The sequence below is a fragment of the Scardinius erythrophthalmus genome, assembly GCF_964197995.2.
Source record: "Scardinius erythrophthalmus genome assembly, chromosome: 7".
Classification (NCBI taxonomy): Eukaryota; Metazoa; Chordata; class Actinopteri; order Cypriniformes; family Leuciscidae; genus Scardinius; species Scardinius erythrophthalmus.
In genome coordinates, this window is record NC_138227.1 from 16,338,747 (window position 1) to 16,354,876 (window position 16,130).

Genomic DNA, 16,130 nt, shown 5'->3' on the forward strand with positions numbered 1-16,130 from the left:
TTTCAGCATGGACTGCTTACTGAACAGTAGGTTTAACTTCTATAAATACATGGAGCAAGAAAATTTAAAACAAAAACAAAAGCCATAAAAGCAGTCCAATTGATTTGTTCGCTATATTACAACCTAGCTGAAGCCTTTTGATAGCTTTATGTTAGGAACAGACTGCATAACAGGACGCGTTATGCCTAACATCTTTAACAACATTTTGCATTCCACAGAAACCGATCAAGTCCAATGTACACTACCGTTTAAAAGTTAGGGATCAGAACGATTTTGTTTTGTAGAAATCAATGCTTTTATTACCTATAAAGCCAGAGCAGAACTGTTGTGAGTCTCCGAGAAACACACAGCGGTGTTTCAATCAGGTGAACCACTGATTCAATGGCCCATTCATATCGAGAGTCATTTATTTAATTCCTGAAGAAATCAGCTGTTTGCAGTAGCAGCTCACTGCAGTACACGAGATCCAGGGGGCGGAGTTGGATCCAGATCTAAGGGGTGGAGATTGGTAGGTTTAGGGGTGGGTTTAGGGATCAGGGGGTGGAGATGGGTAGGTTTAGGTGTATGTAAGGTGGGAGGAGTTGGATCTGGATTTCGTGTTCTGCAGTGAGGACCATCTCGCTGTTTGAATAAATCAAATGACTCAATGACTTACTCATTTGCTGCCATCTACTGGCAGTTTTAGTCTCTTATTTAGCACATCACTTCATAAAACAAATTCACATTTTGGGGACAGTTTGCCCAATTTTTTTTATTTTGTTTATTTACATTTGCTCGCCATCATGTCATTTCTATCTTTTGTGGAACATAAAAGAAAATATTTTGAAGAATGCTGGCAACCAAACTGTTTTGGCATCTAAATACCAATGCAAATGCAGCTTCTGAAGAAAAAAGAAGAAAAAACATCAAGGCCGTTGTAGCCTTAAAGTTAGTGTAATAAATTCTATATTGAATCAAATAAAATATTTATTTCTATTGCTATTTTTGTTATGTCAATTTGATGCTTTTCTCATTTAACACAATAATGACTTTATCTTTTGGGGGTCATTTTTCAGCCAAATTTGATGTGTGATTAATTAGTAATTAATTAGATTAACTAATTGGCACATCATGTAATTATTTCGATTTTTTTTTATTTAAATATCGCTTGACAGCCCTAATATCCATTTCAAATAAATGCTGTTCTTTTTAAACTTTCGATTCATCAAATAATTCTGAAAAAATAGATCAGTTTCCACAAAAATATTAAGCAGCGCAACAGTTTTCAACATTGTTAATAATAAATGTTTCACTTGATTTCATTTGTAGCATTTAAAATGATCAATTTTAGTTTCAAGTGATTTTTAAAGATATTTAGACAAAATAGCACAGAATTTTATTATTATTGTCGTCTGGACTTGAAAATAATTATCGGCTTGATATCGCTGTATCCTTAAAAAAACACACTAAGTTAACAGCCCTTAAGTAAACAAACACCAAATTACTTTAAACTAGATCTTAACTTGAAGATTTGCATCAAAAGAGCTAAAAGGTATCAGCAAAGGAAATTGTCTTTCCTTTCCCCTTATGTACACACATGCGTAAAGATCTGATCTTATAGTGTAATGGCTTGGACACATTAGGGTGGTCTGGTTAATCCCTAATGGGCTTCAAATGCGAGGTGGTGAGCAGACAGGAATGTTGACAGATGTGTGCAGCTGACTGTGTCTCAGCCTCGGGTAGAGGAACCGTCGGCCCTGATCTCCCAGAATCACGTGCTGTAGCCTCTGACGACAGACGCAGTGGAGCGTAGCAGAAAGCTGGTGCTCACTGTTCCATATCACAGAAATATGGCAAAAGCAATTCATCAAAAATGAATTAAACTGTGGTAGGACAGTCATACACCAACAGCTCTTCTAATGCAAGACGACACTGCTGACTCAATGTGTTAACACACAGCAGACGCAGAGGGTTTTACCCCGGTGCCATGACTCTTTCACACCTCTTCTTACCTTGGGCAGCACTAGACATGCAGGAAAGGGACATTTAACATTATTACACACTTTTACAACTATGGGTAAAAAGTTAGAGCTTAAGTATTAAGCTTCAGATTGTAACTCACTAACCATAATCCACACTGGTTATCGTTAGCTAAAACTATTCATTTAACATTTTTGATTAAATGGACATGTGTTTTTTGATTTTTGTTTGTTTTTCCAGAAAATCTAGTCCTTGTTATACAAGTTATATAAAGTATTACACAAAACTGAATCGAACTTCTAATCCACATGACCTCCTTTTCTGGTCAACAAACTGCCATATTTGGCATGTTGCTGCCAAGCCTCCAGTACAGCTTAACACTACCATTTCCACATGATGCCACTAGCAGCGCAGTTGAGACCGACTTATTGACCATAATATCAATTTCCCAACACGAATCATGACGAAGTCATTTAATAGGTATCGATTGTGGCTTTGGACAGGATTCAAAATGTACTAATTCACAGGAGACCGATGACAGACAATTAAAGGGTGGTAAGCAAATGACTGTCAATTATTCTCTGCATTCTGCATTATATAGAAGCCTTTGTGAAGTGCAACAATATGGACCAGGAAGAGTCAATCTGTTGTCAAAAAAAAAAAAAAAAAGAAAGAAACTAACAGATGTCTTGATAAGATAATGTCACTGAAACCTGGGCAACTATATACATCCGTCCTCATGTTACCGGTGTCCTACATAGTTTGGGTGGATCGTGCTGAATCTGCATAAACAAACCAGATGAAAGTAAGATAAGCAAAAGACACCAGCTAAGCACGATACATGAGACAGCTATAGAAACAGTTGACAGGGATCCCATGAAAATAGCGTTTTATTGCATTTAGTCCATGTCTATTACCATTAAGTGTATGTATAGTGTCTTTCACAGCTGTTTTTCCTCATTTCTTGCTTACTCATGGCATGACTGCACAGGTCAAGATTGCTGTGACCTGGTAAAAATGTCCACAGGACCTAAATTCACAACTTCAGTAGACACAGTTTGACCATTTGAACACTCAAAAGTGTTCCTTTTACCTTGAAAGCATTGAATTACGCTAATCTGCTTATTTTTCACTAAATGGTAAGCAACTGGACATGTGATAGTGCTACCTTCATTATGCCCATTTAGTCTGGAGTGCTCAGATCAATATTACCAACTAAAGCCACAATACTTAATTGCAGAAATGGTGCATTACTGCCACAAGAAATTAGGTCCAAGTTTAATTACCACAGGACACAAGCATTGTAAAAGTGCAATGATATTCAGAACGGATGTCAATAGCTTTCGGGCTGTAAAAACGCTACAGTTTCAACAACCTGTTACTGATGTTTTATAGAAGAAAAAGGGTTCTTAAAGGGATAGTTCACACAAAATGTATTTTGTATTTTCCTTATGTACAAAAAATATACTCACCCTCATGTCATTCCAAACCCATAAGTTATTTATTTTGCAGAATGAATCGCAAAAGAAGATATTTTAGAAGATTTTTTGTGAAGATTTTTCACAATGTGGTGCGTTGTCATTTTGGACCCAATCTACTTTCATTGTATAGACAGAAATAGAAAAAAATTCTAAATATCTTCTTTTATGTTCCACAAAAGAAGTAGTAAAGTCATACACCCTAAGAAAAATAAAAGTTCAGTAGGGTTCAATGTAGAACTGTAGGGTTCTTGATTCAGTTTTAAAGAACCCTTTATGATAGTTCACCCTAAAATTAAAATTCATAATTTTTTTTATTTAATTTTGAGCAGAAATGTCTTAAATTATTCATTATTTCGTGTTTAATTGGTTATTAAAATGTTTGTACTGATAATGTATGTTTATTCGCTGTTTAATTCATAAAATTTAATTAAAATTTAAAAATGCAATCTCATTAAAGCCTCTGTCACTTCACAAATTGGAAGTTTGGAGTTTTTTTTTATATTACATAATAAATGTTCATTTTCTTTGTGGGTACACTAGCATTTAGATGCCCTCAAAGCTAACAGACATGGACTAAAAGCCACAAAACTCTCAATTTGTTTTCATCAGGTCTTAAGAGACTTCATGAAAGTGTTAGTGAAAATGCAAAGAAAGGAATTTGGTAATGTAATTGATGCAACACTGAGAAATCGTTTAAGTGAAATGCAACACAAATAGCTGGTTCGCCTCGAATCCTCCTCAAAAACAAGGCAGACAAAACCATGACATGTTAAGGAAGCGCAGCTGCAAAAGCCATCAGCTCTCACCAGACCTCAGCTGTGGCCCTGTGCTCGAGTCAAGGTCTCTTCCACAGGCCAGCACCATGACTGTGCAACATTGCAGCTTTTTTTCTCTGATGAGCTGGAGTCTTGCAGTTAGCCCCTGTTACCAAGGAAACCTCGTTATTTAGAGGCTTGCGACTTCAAAGCAATTTCTACAGCTATCCAGATACTGTACAGAAACGGCAAAAAGACTTGCATTCAGAGCTTACAGCAAAGACATCATGTGAAGGAGACGGCCGAATCAATCAAAAACACAGATGGTCGCTGTGAGAAAACCAAGCATTCAAGCAATGTACATACAAGCCTCTTACACTGAAGGTTTTCATTTAGAAACATTCCAGGCAATTGTTTTATATGCGAATGTTTGCAATAGGACACATTTTGAGTGATTTTATAGTCGAGTGCTTGACACTTAGAATGAGCAATTTATTGGAAATAAAAACTTACATGCATCTAACTTCTTTTACATTTAAAGACATCACATTTTTAGCATTTCACATGCTTATTCAGAAAAAGAGGTGATGCATGGTGAAAGTCAGAGCCTTTTGCGTATGATTGCTTATACCGGTCTGACAAGCGACAGTTTCTCGCGCACTTCTGTTTCTTTCCACAATATAAGCAGATCCTCATCCGGTGGGACTCTAACGAGAACTAAATATACCAATACGAATCAAAATACTGCCACACTTGGATGCTCATTTGGGTACAAACCATCACCTCTCATCACTTCAATACTGTATCCACAATGTCACCAACTGCATTCTGCTGTACTGATGAGAATGGGTGAGAAATTCAACGTCAAAGTACATTTCATTGTTGCAAGGAATTCGAGTGGTGTTTTGTCAGTCAACTAGCAATGATACGACACTCATGTTTTGTCTGGATCTATTCATTTATTCAAGTATCAAATTTCATTTATTTTATGACAAGGTGTAGGTTTGGTAGTAAAATGTCATGTGGTGTGACTTCCCAAAATCTTAATATGTATGAATTATTTGATGACATATGTAAAACTTAACTTGTAATATACACTAATGTTCAAAAGTTTGGGGTCAGTATGATTTTAAAAATGTAACACTTTTATTCCATAAGGACGTGTTAAATTGATCAAAAGTGATTGTAAAGACATTTATAATGTTACAAAAGATTTCCAAATAAATGCTGTTCTTTTGAACTTTACTATTGATCAAATAATCTTGGAATCATAGTTTACACAATTATTAAGCACTTGTTTCAACAATGCTTCTTGGGCAGCAAATGAGCATATTAGAAGGATTTCTGAAGCATCACGTGACTCTAAAGAGTGTTGTAATGATGCTGAAAAATCAGCTTTGCCATCACAGAAATGAAATTATATTTTAAAGTATATTAAAATATTTTAAATTGTAATAATATTTCATTTATATTTTAAATCAAATCCATGAAGCCCTGGTGAGAATGAGAGACTTATTTTAAAAACATTCAAATATCTGACCAACTCCAAACTTTTGAATGGTATATATTTAAAATATTTTTTAATGATTACAACAAAAATTTTATCATATAACAAATATGTTATTACTTTTAGTTGATGTTACACTACATGACATTTTTAGCCACTTAACTAAAAATGTTCTAGAAAATCGAAACGTTTTTCCAAATCGTATTAAACCAACATGTATGTACACAAAGAGTACATTTAAAGGCACAAGGCACATATTGGTCACTGACCTACATGCTTAGTTAGCATTGATATCAGCACACCAAGGCCAGAGAATACAGTACGAGCAAATGAGAGGCCTACTGACCTATACTGAAAGCACTGCAATACTTCAAGCACAGAGAAACTCTGAATTTAATGGATGTTAAAACGAGTCGAAATAAAACGGCTGATATTCTTTGCCCTCTGAAGCTCAGCTTGCTTCTTAGACTTCAAAAATACTCGCACCCCAGTTCGCACAAATTTTACTGCACTCGCTCTGTGTTACGGTCTGTCTGCATTGCACACCTCGTGAGCAGATCTTAGATCTTCGCTGTTGTGTGTGTGTCGTACTCCATGTCGGAGGAGGGAAGGGGGAGGCTTAACGACTGATCCATGCAGCTGTGTTTGATCCAGGGGAAATACACATTAATGCGGTGCAGATGTGCTTCTCCCAATGTCTCTCTCTCTCTCTCACTCACACACACAGCCTTGAGTCAGAAAGATGGATCTGGCTGTTGAAGGAGAGGGACTACAAAAGCTTTTCAAAAGAACGCTGAATGAAATCTGGACGGCTTTGTGGGGCACAAGCATGCACAAAACCAACCAATCCGTGCGTAAAAACACAAACAAACAAATAAAGGATGAAATACAAAATTACAAACAAACAGCACATTCCTGTGCCCAGTTTTAACCCCCACCCCTCAATTTCAGAGCGAAACAATAAACATTCACGATTTTGCCCATGTGCGTAGAAAACTTTAATAGCTTCACAGAATTTGTTAGTCGAATAATCCTCCTTTTCAAAGAAAACAGGGCTTTAAAGATCACAGTGTTTCGGTGAGAAGAACATAATGAGTTTTACTCAACATAAGAAACATATGGAACTGACGGATTGGCGCCAAATGAATCGCTGAGAATGAAATGTCCATAAAAAAAAGAAAAAAAAAAGCAATTGCTCAACTAAAAGGAATCTTCTCGGTGTGAGAAAAAGGGAACAACTGTCATGACAAAGCAGAGCGCGACTGCAGAATAGTTCAAGGTTGACAACCGCTTCAGATCGCCATCGCAGAGTTGGAGTATTAAAGGGACAGTTCACCAAAAACTCATCCTCAAGTTGTTCCAAAACGTAATTTTTTTCTGTGAACACAAAAGAAGATATTTTGAAGAATGTTTTTTTGCCAATATAATTAGCCTAAATTCAATGGGGTCCAATGTTGTTTAATTGTATTGACAAAAACACAGATATTTTTCTACATGATATGAAGGTGAGTAACTTGTTACAATTTCATTTTTGGGTGAGCTATCCCTTTAAAAACATTCACACTGGATTTCGAGACGGTCCGATCACAATCACGTTCCTACAGCAAAGAAAAGGGGCAACCGGGATGAAGATGTGGCCAGAAAACATTGCCCAGCCATTTCAATGCCACTGCTAATTTCCCAAGGATAGGAATCTGACACAGCTTTCCCATCAAACCCTCTGACACACTGATAGAGCTCGAAAGGGGCCTCTTCCAGACCTTGAAGCGGACAAAAACAACAACGCACTCTTCACCGTGACTGTGGTTCACTGCTCAAGTAGCATAAAAATGCTTTCCACCACAGTCAGCACTCCATCAAGTCATGCAATTTTCCTAAGTTTTGTGTTGATTCAACATGGAAAAAGACTAATATAGTGAAGATTTATCTTGGCTCAGTCATAGTGAATGACAAGACCACCTAGCCCACCTTGAGTGGCATGGTATCCATTATTTAGTATGGCATGTGGACAGTGCAACAACCAGGCACAACTGTAAATCACAGCACCTCAAAACCTTGAAGGCTCTTACGGAGTATTAAACACATTTTATATTCTTTTTTTTCATAGTATATTCCTTTTTTTTTTTTTTTTCTTTTTTTTTTTCATAGTTTAGCATTTGATTTCATCATTAACCGCTGCAAATGGATAGCAGCTGTGAGGGAGTGTGGTGTAATACTGCTGATGTAAGAACTGAGCCCAAGTTCTCTTTACAAAAACGAGACTTCCAGTCAGAGCGAGAAGAGAGGGACACTCCGGGGTAATATTTCCGTCATGTGTGTGATGATTCTGAGCTATTTATGATAAAGTAATGCTAGCAACTACAACTGTTCTTGAACTGTCATAGACTAAATTAGCCTCCAAATTGGTCTAATCTTTAGCGCTGTAAAGAAGATTGAGACAGTTTTGCAATACATCCATATTCTGTAAGCTTCACATTAAAAAGAAATTACATAATGAAGTGAAATTAATAGAAAATAATGCTAATGACGGAATGTCAATCGACAAGCTTGGCTCGTAATAGAATGTACATTTATTAAGGTTTAATAAATAGCAGGCAGTAAGCTGGGTCTACATCCACCAGTGAACCATGAATCATTAGCAATCAATAACCTCAGAGAAATGATGACGACTTTGGATTCAATAGTGTCAATCAATGTTTGGTTCTTTATAAAGAACACCCACACCACTCTCAAACACAACTCTATCAACATAAAAAAAATGGCCAATGTTTAACCGTATTTATCCTTAATTTCTTAAAGACTTGTCTTTTTTGAGATAGGTGATTGCTAGCCTCTAGCTTTCTAGGTAATATAGCTAAAAAAATATATATATATTTTATACACACACACACACACACACACACACACGCGATCTGCATAACCGATCTACACTAATCTCAGACGTGCAACTCACACCTAAGTACCCGTTTCACACATGGAGAAGCTCGCGCCTGCAGGATGTGTGGAATGTAAATGGCTTTTAATACTTGGATTAGAAAGTAAAAAACAAATACTGAGCACAAAAGCTAAGTGATACCAAATCCTCTGATCCCAGTCTCATAACATATAGCCCAGCTTTTAACCCACATACTTGGCAATGTGTCAAATACGTACAAGTCTGATCTAATAATAGCAGCGAGATGATTTAGTAGCGGATGGAGGAAAATGAGGTCGAGGTGCTTTAAGGTACAATTGAAAAAAGTCACCAAAGACGATAGAATGTAGCGATGCTCACCCTTCTAGTGTTGTCCAGGACAAGGGGGTCGGGCCGGCCGTAGTTGGGAGGGTTGGCGTGGGGATCATAGCCGAGCCTGGCCAGCATTGGGGCGATGACAGGCATGTCCCGCAGCACATCAGGGGGGATCTTACCCACCCACTTGGATAAGGCCTCCACGTTGACAGGCTTGATCACCTGGTCTGTAGATCTCTCTACCCTGTACAAGAAAAGGAGTGTGTCATTGGAGCAGGAACACTATACAGTAAGACTGTAAAGCACCTGTGTATGTCTTACTTAAACAAGAATTCATTACTTCAAAGAGCTCATTGTTTCTGCATTAAATTGTTTATATTAATACATTTTTAGCCAACTGTGATTTTGTACATGTACATTTATAACTTAGACAGTTACCTCTGTTAACAGATCACTCTAAATTGTAAAATGGATGATGTGTGTTGTGAAACGCGCTATACAAATAAATGTGAATTGAATCTTCCCACAGTAATGGGTCTGATTAGATCAAGCAATACAATTAAAGAAAGCACTAGGCTGTGTGTAATGCTTCACATGAATGGCCTTTCATTCTCCAAGACCATCTCCCAAATGTATCCAATTCATATTCCACACTATCCTTGTATTTGATTAAGGTACAATGACATTGATGAATGTTTCTTGATTTGCTAGTCTAGATGTGTAAGTTTCAGCACAACCTGGCAGAGTTTCAATGGCTTTATGCTGAAGTAAAATAGCTTATAAATAGTATATTCTTTCTGATAAATAACTATAGTCTAGTTTTTACTGCTTACGGTAGAGTACATCCTACTTTCTAACAGCACCGCTTCTAGCATCTAACACCGCTTCCATCACTGCACCATAAAATATGTGGATTCAAATTTGCAGAGATATTAAAAATGAATCAGGCATTCATGTCACACCCTGGGTAAATTATTCATATGCCTGGAATTAAATATTTACACACCCATGGATAAACCAGAAGATGTCAGATTTTTGTTTAGAGAGAAATAGGAGTGGCTTACTCATTAGTATAAATTTTTTTAGGTGTGCCGAATGAGCACCATAGACCCAGAACAATCAACATAACCTTAATTCTTTTTATAACTGTATCCACTGAACGTCCGACTGATTGCACAGTATTTTATTTCTGCATCCTCCTTTTGATTCTAAAATGAACTCAAGTGGCACTGAGAATTGGATAAGTGACAAAGATATAAATAAAATTGCCTTGCCTTGCCTAGGAGGATATAGATAGATATCACTAATATTTGCACAGACAAAGATTAAATTAAAAAAAATTCCAAGGAAAACTGGACCAAACTACTGAACACCCATCTTATATAACAGCAGATGGGAACAGCAAATATTGGGTCAATCTCACAAAGCCTGTCGAGAACAAGTTTGGGTCATATTACCCTTGAAAATAAAATTATAATAATCTTTTCTTGACAATTAAGAACATTATTCCCTCCATCTCATTATTATAATATATACAAATAAGTAATTATACATAATTTTACATAATCTGTATGCTATTTTTTATTTGCTAATTTTTATTGTAAAAGTAAAGTGTATTACAATAATGATATTTTTTACATTACAATAATCAGGCTTTTTGGTGGAAGAAGTTAAGTTAAGTGAAGTGAATTAAAGTGAAATTTGTGTGAATTGAATTGAAGTGAAGTAGAATAAAAAATAAAATTATTTACACAAAATACAAAACAATATATATAAAATCATATTTTGTAAAAAAAAAAAGAAAAGAAAAAAAAAAGAAAAAATTAAACAGTATATGAAAGTGAAAGTGAAATATGACCTGGATATGACTCACAAATGCTCACTGTTTTCCCAACTTTCAATGCTGCCTCTTTTTTGGGCTGAGATGACTGCAGTTGGAGTCGGATAGAGTCATTGAGGCCATATTCCCCGTTTTATTATTTCTTCCCTCATAGAAAACACTGGCTCCAGATGGGAAACAGATTATTATACTCAATCCCCATCTGCAGCCAAGACAAGGGGGATCGTCAGCTCCACATTAGAGTGCTGTGTGGATCCAGTGCAAAACAGCCCGTGAACACCCTGAGCCTATAATCCCTCAATACAGCAAACAATGACACAAAACCAGCAGCAAGACTCATGCTGGCATGCTTTGTGTGTGCATGTGTGCAACCAAGCAAATGACCCAGAAGTCACTGTGACAACCTGCCTCGTCATGCCTCCTCAAACATCCCTCACAGGGCCGTGACTGGGGACAGTCATGAGCTGGCATACTTTTCAGAAATACAATCGTAATGTCCAGTATTCTGAGGCGTGTATATGGCAATCAAGAGAAAAAAAAATCTAGTCCTCGTCTCCTCTTATTCCTGGAATGCAAGAACACAGCGGTCTGCGAATTATTGAATTCACCTTCCCATCACACCCTCCCCGACCTCAGCCTCAGCGTTAGAGACCTGCCTCTCTCCCCAGGCACCACAAAGTCCATTTATACTGGCAAGCCGCTCCGCTGTACATTTCATTGTTCAAGTCCCTGGCCGACGCAGTCCTTCACTTCTCTAATCCATTTACATTGGAATTGCACTTCGGCTGTAACATGATTAATAGATTTACTCTTTCCCAGGACAGAAAAGACTGTTTTCTTTCTTTGCTGCAGTTATTTTCCTCAGTGGAAAACTTCAAATCATTAATTAAAAACAGAAAAAGCAAGCACGAGTAAGCGTGGACAGGAGGAAAAGCCATTTCTGACAGCCTGGCAGTGGATGTGTCATGCTATTCTCTAGAAAATAACATCCTCTGTTCCGCAGTTGCTATGGCCAACACATGCCAAACACGCAGTCAGCCTGCACTGACGCTCATTGGTATGAATCTCTTTATGATACAGAGCTGACACCCTCTGAGGTGAGATTTGCATCTGTAAGCTTTGTAAAAGCACAAATATAAGATGACTGACATGATCATTTTCAAGGCCATTTTGGACTAGGGGTGGGACAAAATATCGATATATCGTTGTACTTCTCTGTGCGATACGAGAATCAATATGCTGGCGCCAAATATCAATATTTTAATTAATAAAATAAGGCGCTCTAAATAGATTTCCCTGCTCCCAACGTCACTACTTCATGGCTCCTCGAGGTGGCGCTCAACACATAAATGAGGCAAACGAGAGCATAAGTTAACTAACCAAACATGTTTATTTAATTTAATACATAAATAAATAGTATAATGACGTGGCATTTAATTTACACAATGTTTGATACGAAATCATGAGAATGAACAATTAAATATCCAATATCAACCAATACAAAACATTTAAAATTGTATTATTTTTTTAGATTAGCTTTGACATACAGGTCATGGGACTGGATTTAAAAACAGTGATTTAACACTTTCAAAAAAATAGTTAAAAAGTTCAATTAAAAACATTGAATTTATTTTAAATGTGACTATTTGATTTTCTTGTCTTTATTTTTGGCCACTCCATTTAACAGAGAAAAGTGTAAAAAGGAGAATAGATGATGGAAAGAGAAAAGGAACAGGATGGAAGTCAGATCCAAACTCATGTCACCCACATGTGTAGGAGCACCAGTGCCAGCCGCTAGACCACGTTCCCCTTCAACGACACATTTAGCCATGAAAAATGTTCTTATATTCCCATATTTCCCAGAAAAGGTGAGTATCTTCAGCGCGTGTTCACCACCCACAGTGCATATGTACAGTACAGTAACTGCTCCAATAGCAACACAAATCACTATGCTGTCTATAAGCGCCAGAGTTAGAGAGATGAAAGAGATGATTCAACTTCGCTACTGCTACATCCATTACTCCTCAGCAGGAGCTATATGACAGCAGACGCTGAATATATCATGATACTGATGGTGACAATCCACTTGATTTTTGCAGCTCTCAAACAAATACGCTGCCCTTTCTCGCCTTATTGCGAGTACACAAACACACGCATTCGCATTTGTAAGGTCACGCGGAGTTACCTTCTGGAAGAGTGGCTTAATGGTCTCTGGCTGTTTGTCAATTATTCATGGAGGGCGCTAGAGCTTTTTGCATGGCGGTGTAGCACTAAATCCAAATAACAGATCCCTGAGCTACATGGGCCACTCGTGCTAATGGCCAGGTCTCTGCTACCAGTCATTTAAATCATGCACTCAGAATTGATGTTAATTGGCAGGCTCATGTCTGGTGGCCCATACGTTAGTCAGAGGTGGTGAGCCACTGATCAATAGCAGAAAAACAAACAGATAGAGACCAGCCTCTAACAAACCTAAGTGCAGAGAGCCGCTCCCCTAGCAGGTGTTGTGGGCCAAATTTAATGGACTTGTATTTGTACGTCCCCTCTGGGATGAAGGGCGAGGTTCAGTGCTTTATCGCCAACCATTAGATCCCTAAAGGCTCCCCTCTGCCTAAAATCATATCAGTGCCTTCTCTGAAATGAGCTATGGTGGTTTCATTCCCCTCAAGGACTGCAGAACCATGAAGGCTTGAGCTGGCATGCTTTTTTCTGATGCCTCCAAGGAGAGCAGAGACGCCTCTTTGGCCGAGTCCTATAGCAGAGCTCCTCTGATGGGCTGCAACATCATGTTTGAGAGGTGTTCTGACTGATGAAATATTCATGAATGTGTGCACAATGCTAATTTATCAGAGACCTTTAGATCAAATGTTACACAACAGACATGAAACCCCTGACATGAAATCGTTATACCTACTTGCTGTATTGGTGTTTCAGAGAAGATATTTTTGCCTATTTTAAAGTGCCCATATTATGCTTAAGTTTATTATTTTATTTTTAGGGTCTGCTATAATACATTTACATAATTTAAAGTTGAAAAAAATTCTCATATTGTACATTGCTGCAGCACCTCTTTTTAACCCTCTGCCTGAAACGCTCTGTTTAAATTCTTGTCTCTTTAAAGCCCCCCTTCCAAATCTCAGTCTGTTGTGATTGGTCAAATGCAATAGAGTGTGTGTGTTGGAAATGTAATGCCTCTTACCATAATTGGGGTGCAGCTCCCAAGGCTTTATCTGCAGCTGTAAACATTATTATATCTATGGTAACGATGGTGTCGGCGTTTGAAGTTCACACCATGTTTTTTGGCCTCGCGCAACTATTCTTTGAGGATGGCTAAAATCAGGTTGATCCAGTTCAACTCACTGGCTGAAAAGTGTCTAGGACAAAATATGTCCATTATGCATCTGCAAACAAGCTACATATAAATGTCCCCCTTTTAAATGTAGACGGTGTTCTGAAGAATGCATATGCTATTATTTGGACATAGGAAATCAAGTTACACCCATCCTTTCTCCATCTCTCTCCTGAGGAATAGGTTAGGACCCTAGTCTCTCAAGCCTACTGTCACTGAGACGTGACAAACAGCAGTACCAGCCACTTAGCATTCATTAAGGATTTTTATGGATATCCAAAGCAGCCAGACAACCCTTCAAAGAGCTCACGAAAGTACAGGAATAGGGATCTTGTCAGTAGAAGGACTCTAGTTAATTTAACAGAGCGTGGGTTGGGCTCACTGAAGCAGACACCAATAGCACTCAAGTCTTGCCTCAGGACACATGGGATATGGGTGCAGAATAACAACAACAGTAAAATACCTGTTGAAGTCAGCACAGATCCTCCTTTGAGATTCTTCCTACAGCACCACATAAATCTCCAGAAATCCCCATTAAGCCTGGGAAGCCTGATCAAGCAACAGTAAGATGAATTATGAGTTTTGCACTGGTATTGGTATAAAAACTGCCAGAAAGGAAAGCTGGGAAGCTGCAACAATGTGCAAAGAAAATAATCTGATTATATACTCTATTTTCTGAAAAAAAGAAAACAAATTTTTGGTGCTTGCCCAGGCAAACCTCGCCATCATGATGCTAGTGTTTTGGACCATTTATGACACATGTTTCCTTCAGTGTAAGCCTATGGAGATTTTTTTCTTGTTTTATAGTCCAAATCGTCGTCCTCATTTCCCTAATATGCCTACTATCACTACTACATAATGGGTGAAAAACAGTACAAAAAATTACTAGCATTTCTGAATTCATACTAATAACAAATATGCCGAAAGTACCAAGATGACCTACTACTTTCACCAAGATTCTGAAGTGCACATCCAAAGGACACTTTACCATCCCAGGTGTGGTACGATTGCATTCATACTAAACACCGTACATTCATGCTATTCAGAACATACTTTAAACGTTAACACTCCTTGTTAAAAAGTTCGTTCCTCATTAAACGTAGCACCTATATGGTTTCAGACACGCCTAGTCATTTAGAAATGTAATAGCACACCTAACCTTAACAAACCACATTGTTTAATTTACGCTTAAGTACAATAACTTAGGTTTGGGATTTGGAAAATGTCAAAAAAAAAAAAGAGTTCCATAATGGTGTAAAAAAAACTGTGTCAGTTTTTTTTTTTTTTGATAATGACCTTAAATATCAGAAGCTTTTCTAGGAAACTAGGCAGTCAAATTTAATTACTTTTGCAAAATTTGACAAATAGAACAAATTTGAAAACAGAAAATAAATCACTTATTCAACAAAGGTTGAATCCATCAGTGTCATGGCACAAAAATCCACTTGTCCATTCAATGGCTAATGGCAATGGCTGTGTTGTCACTGATCCCTTCATTATGTGGTTTTGGAAGAATAACTGAGTGTTCAGCAGCTGAGGTGTTCTCAACTCATCCCTTTCCATTCCACAACAGACCAGAAGCACTGCTTTTACTGACCGCACTCCATTCTACAAACACTGTCTTTTAACTGTGTGCCCTTCAGCTTCCCTCCAAATGTTCAGAGGAGTGGACACACAAGTGTAAAAACAGCAGCCACCAATAACATGCTGAATGCTCAAATCTCAATCCCAGCTTAATATACAGAGATTCTGACTTCATATAGCTTTAGATTTAGTCTGCTTTTTGTAAGACTTCAGTATTAATATTATAAATTATTAATTAAACTTTAGTGTTATTTTGTTGGCAATGTAAAATTAATCTTGAGACGCAATTTAACACGTTTTCATGTTGCCATTAAGTTTTCTAAAACCCTGCCAGTAACCAAGTTTCACACCCCCTACTTGTGTCATGACTCCTGAGAATTAACGTCTCTAATATAAATTTTAGAAAAATCTGTGCATTGATTCACA

The 16,130-nt window shown here is 37.6% G+C and overlaps 1 protein-coding gene across 3 annotated transcripts in view; it reads right to left on the reverse strand.

The window, feature by feature from the left end:
* tpst1 (tyrosylprotein sulfotransferase 1) overlaps positions 1-16,130 on the reverse strand; it is a 36,328-nt gene that overhangs the window by 6,594 nt on the left and 13,604 nt on the right. For all 3 annotated transcript variants that reach the window (XM_081371024.1, XM_081371022.1, XM_081371023.1), the window contains exon 3: positions 8,977-9,175. In XM_081371024.1, coding sequence (XP_081227150.1) covers positions 8,977-9,175 — 199 coding nt within the window. The remainder of the gene's footprint in view (positions 1-8,976; positions 9,176-16,130) is intronic.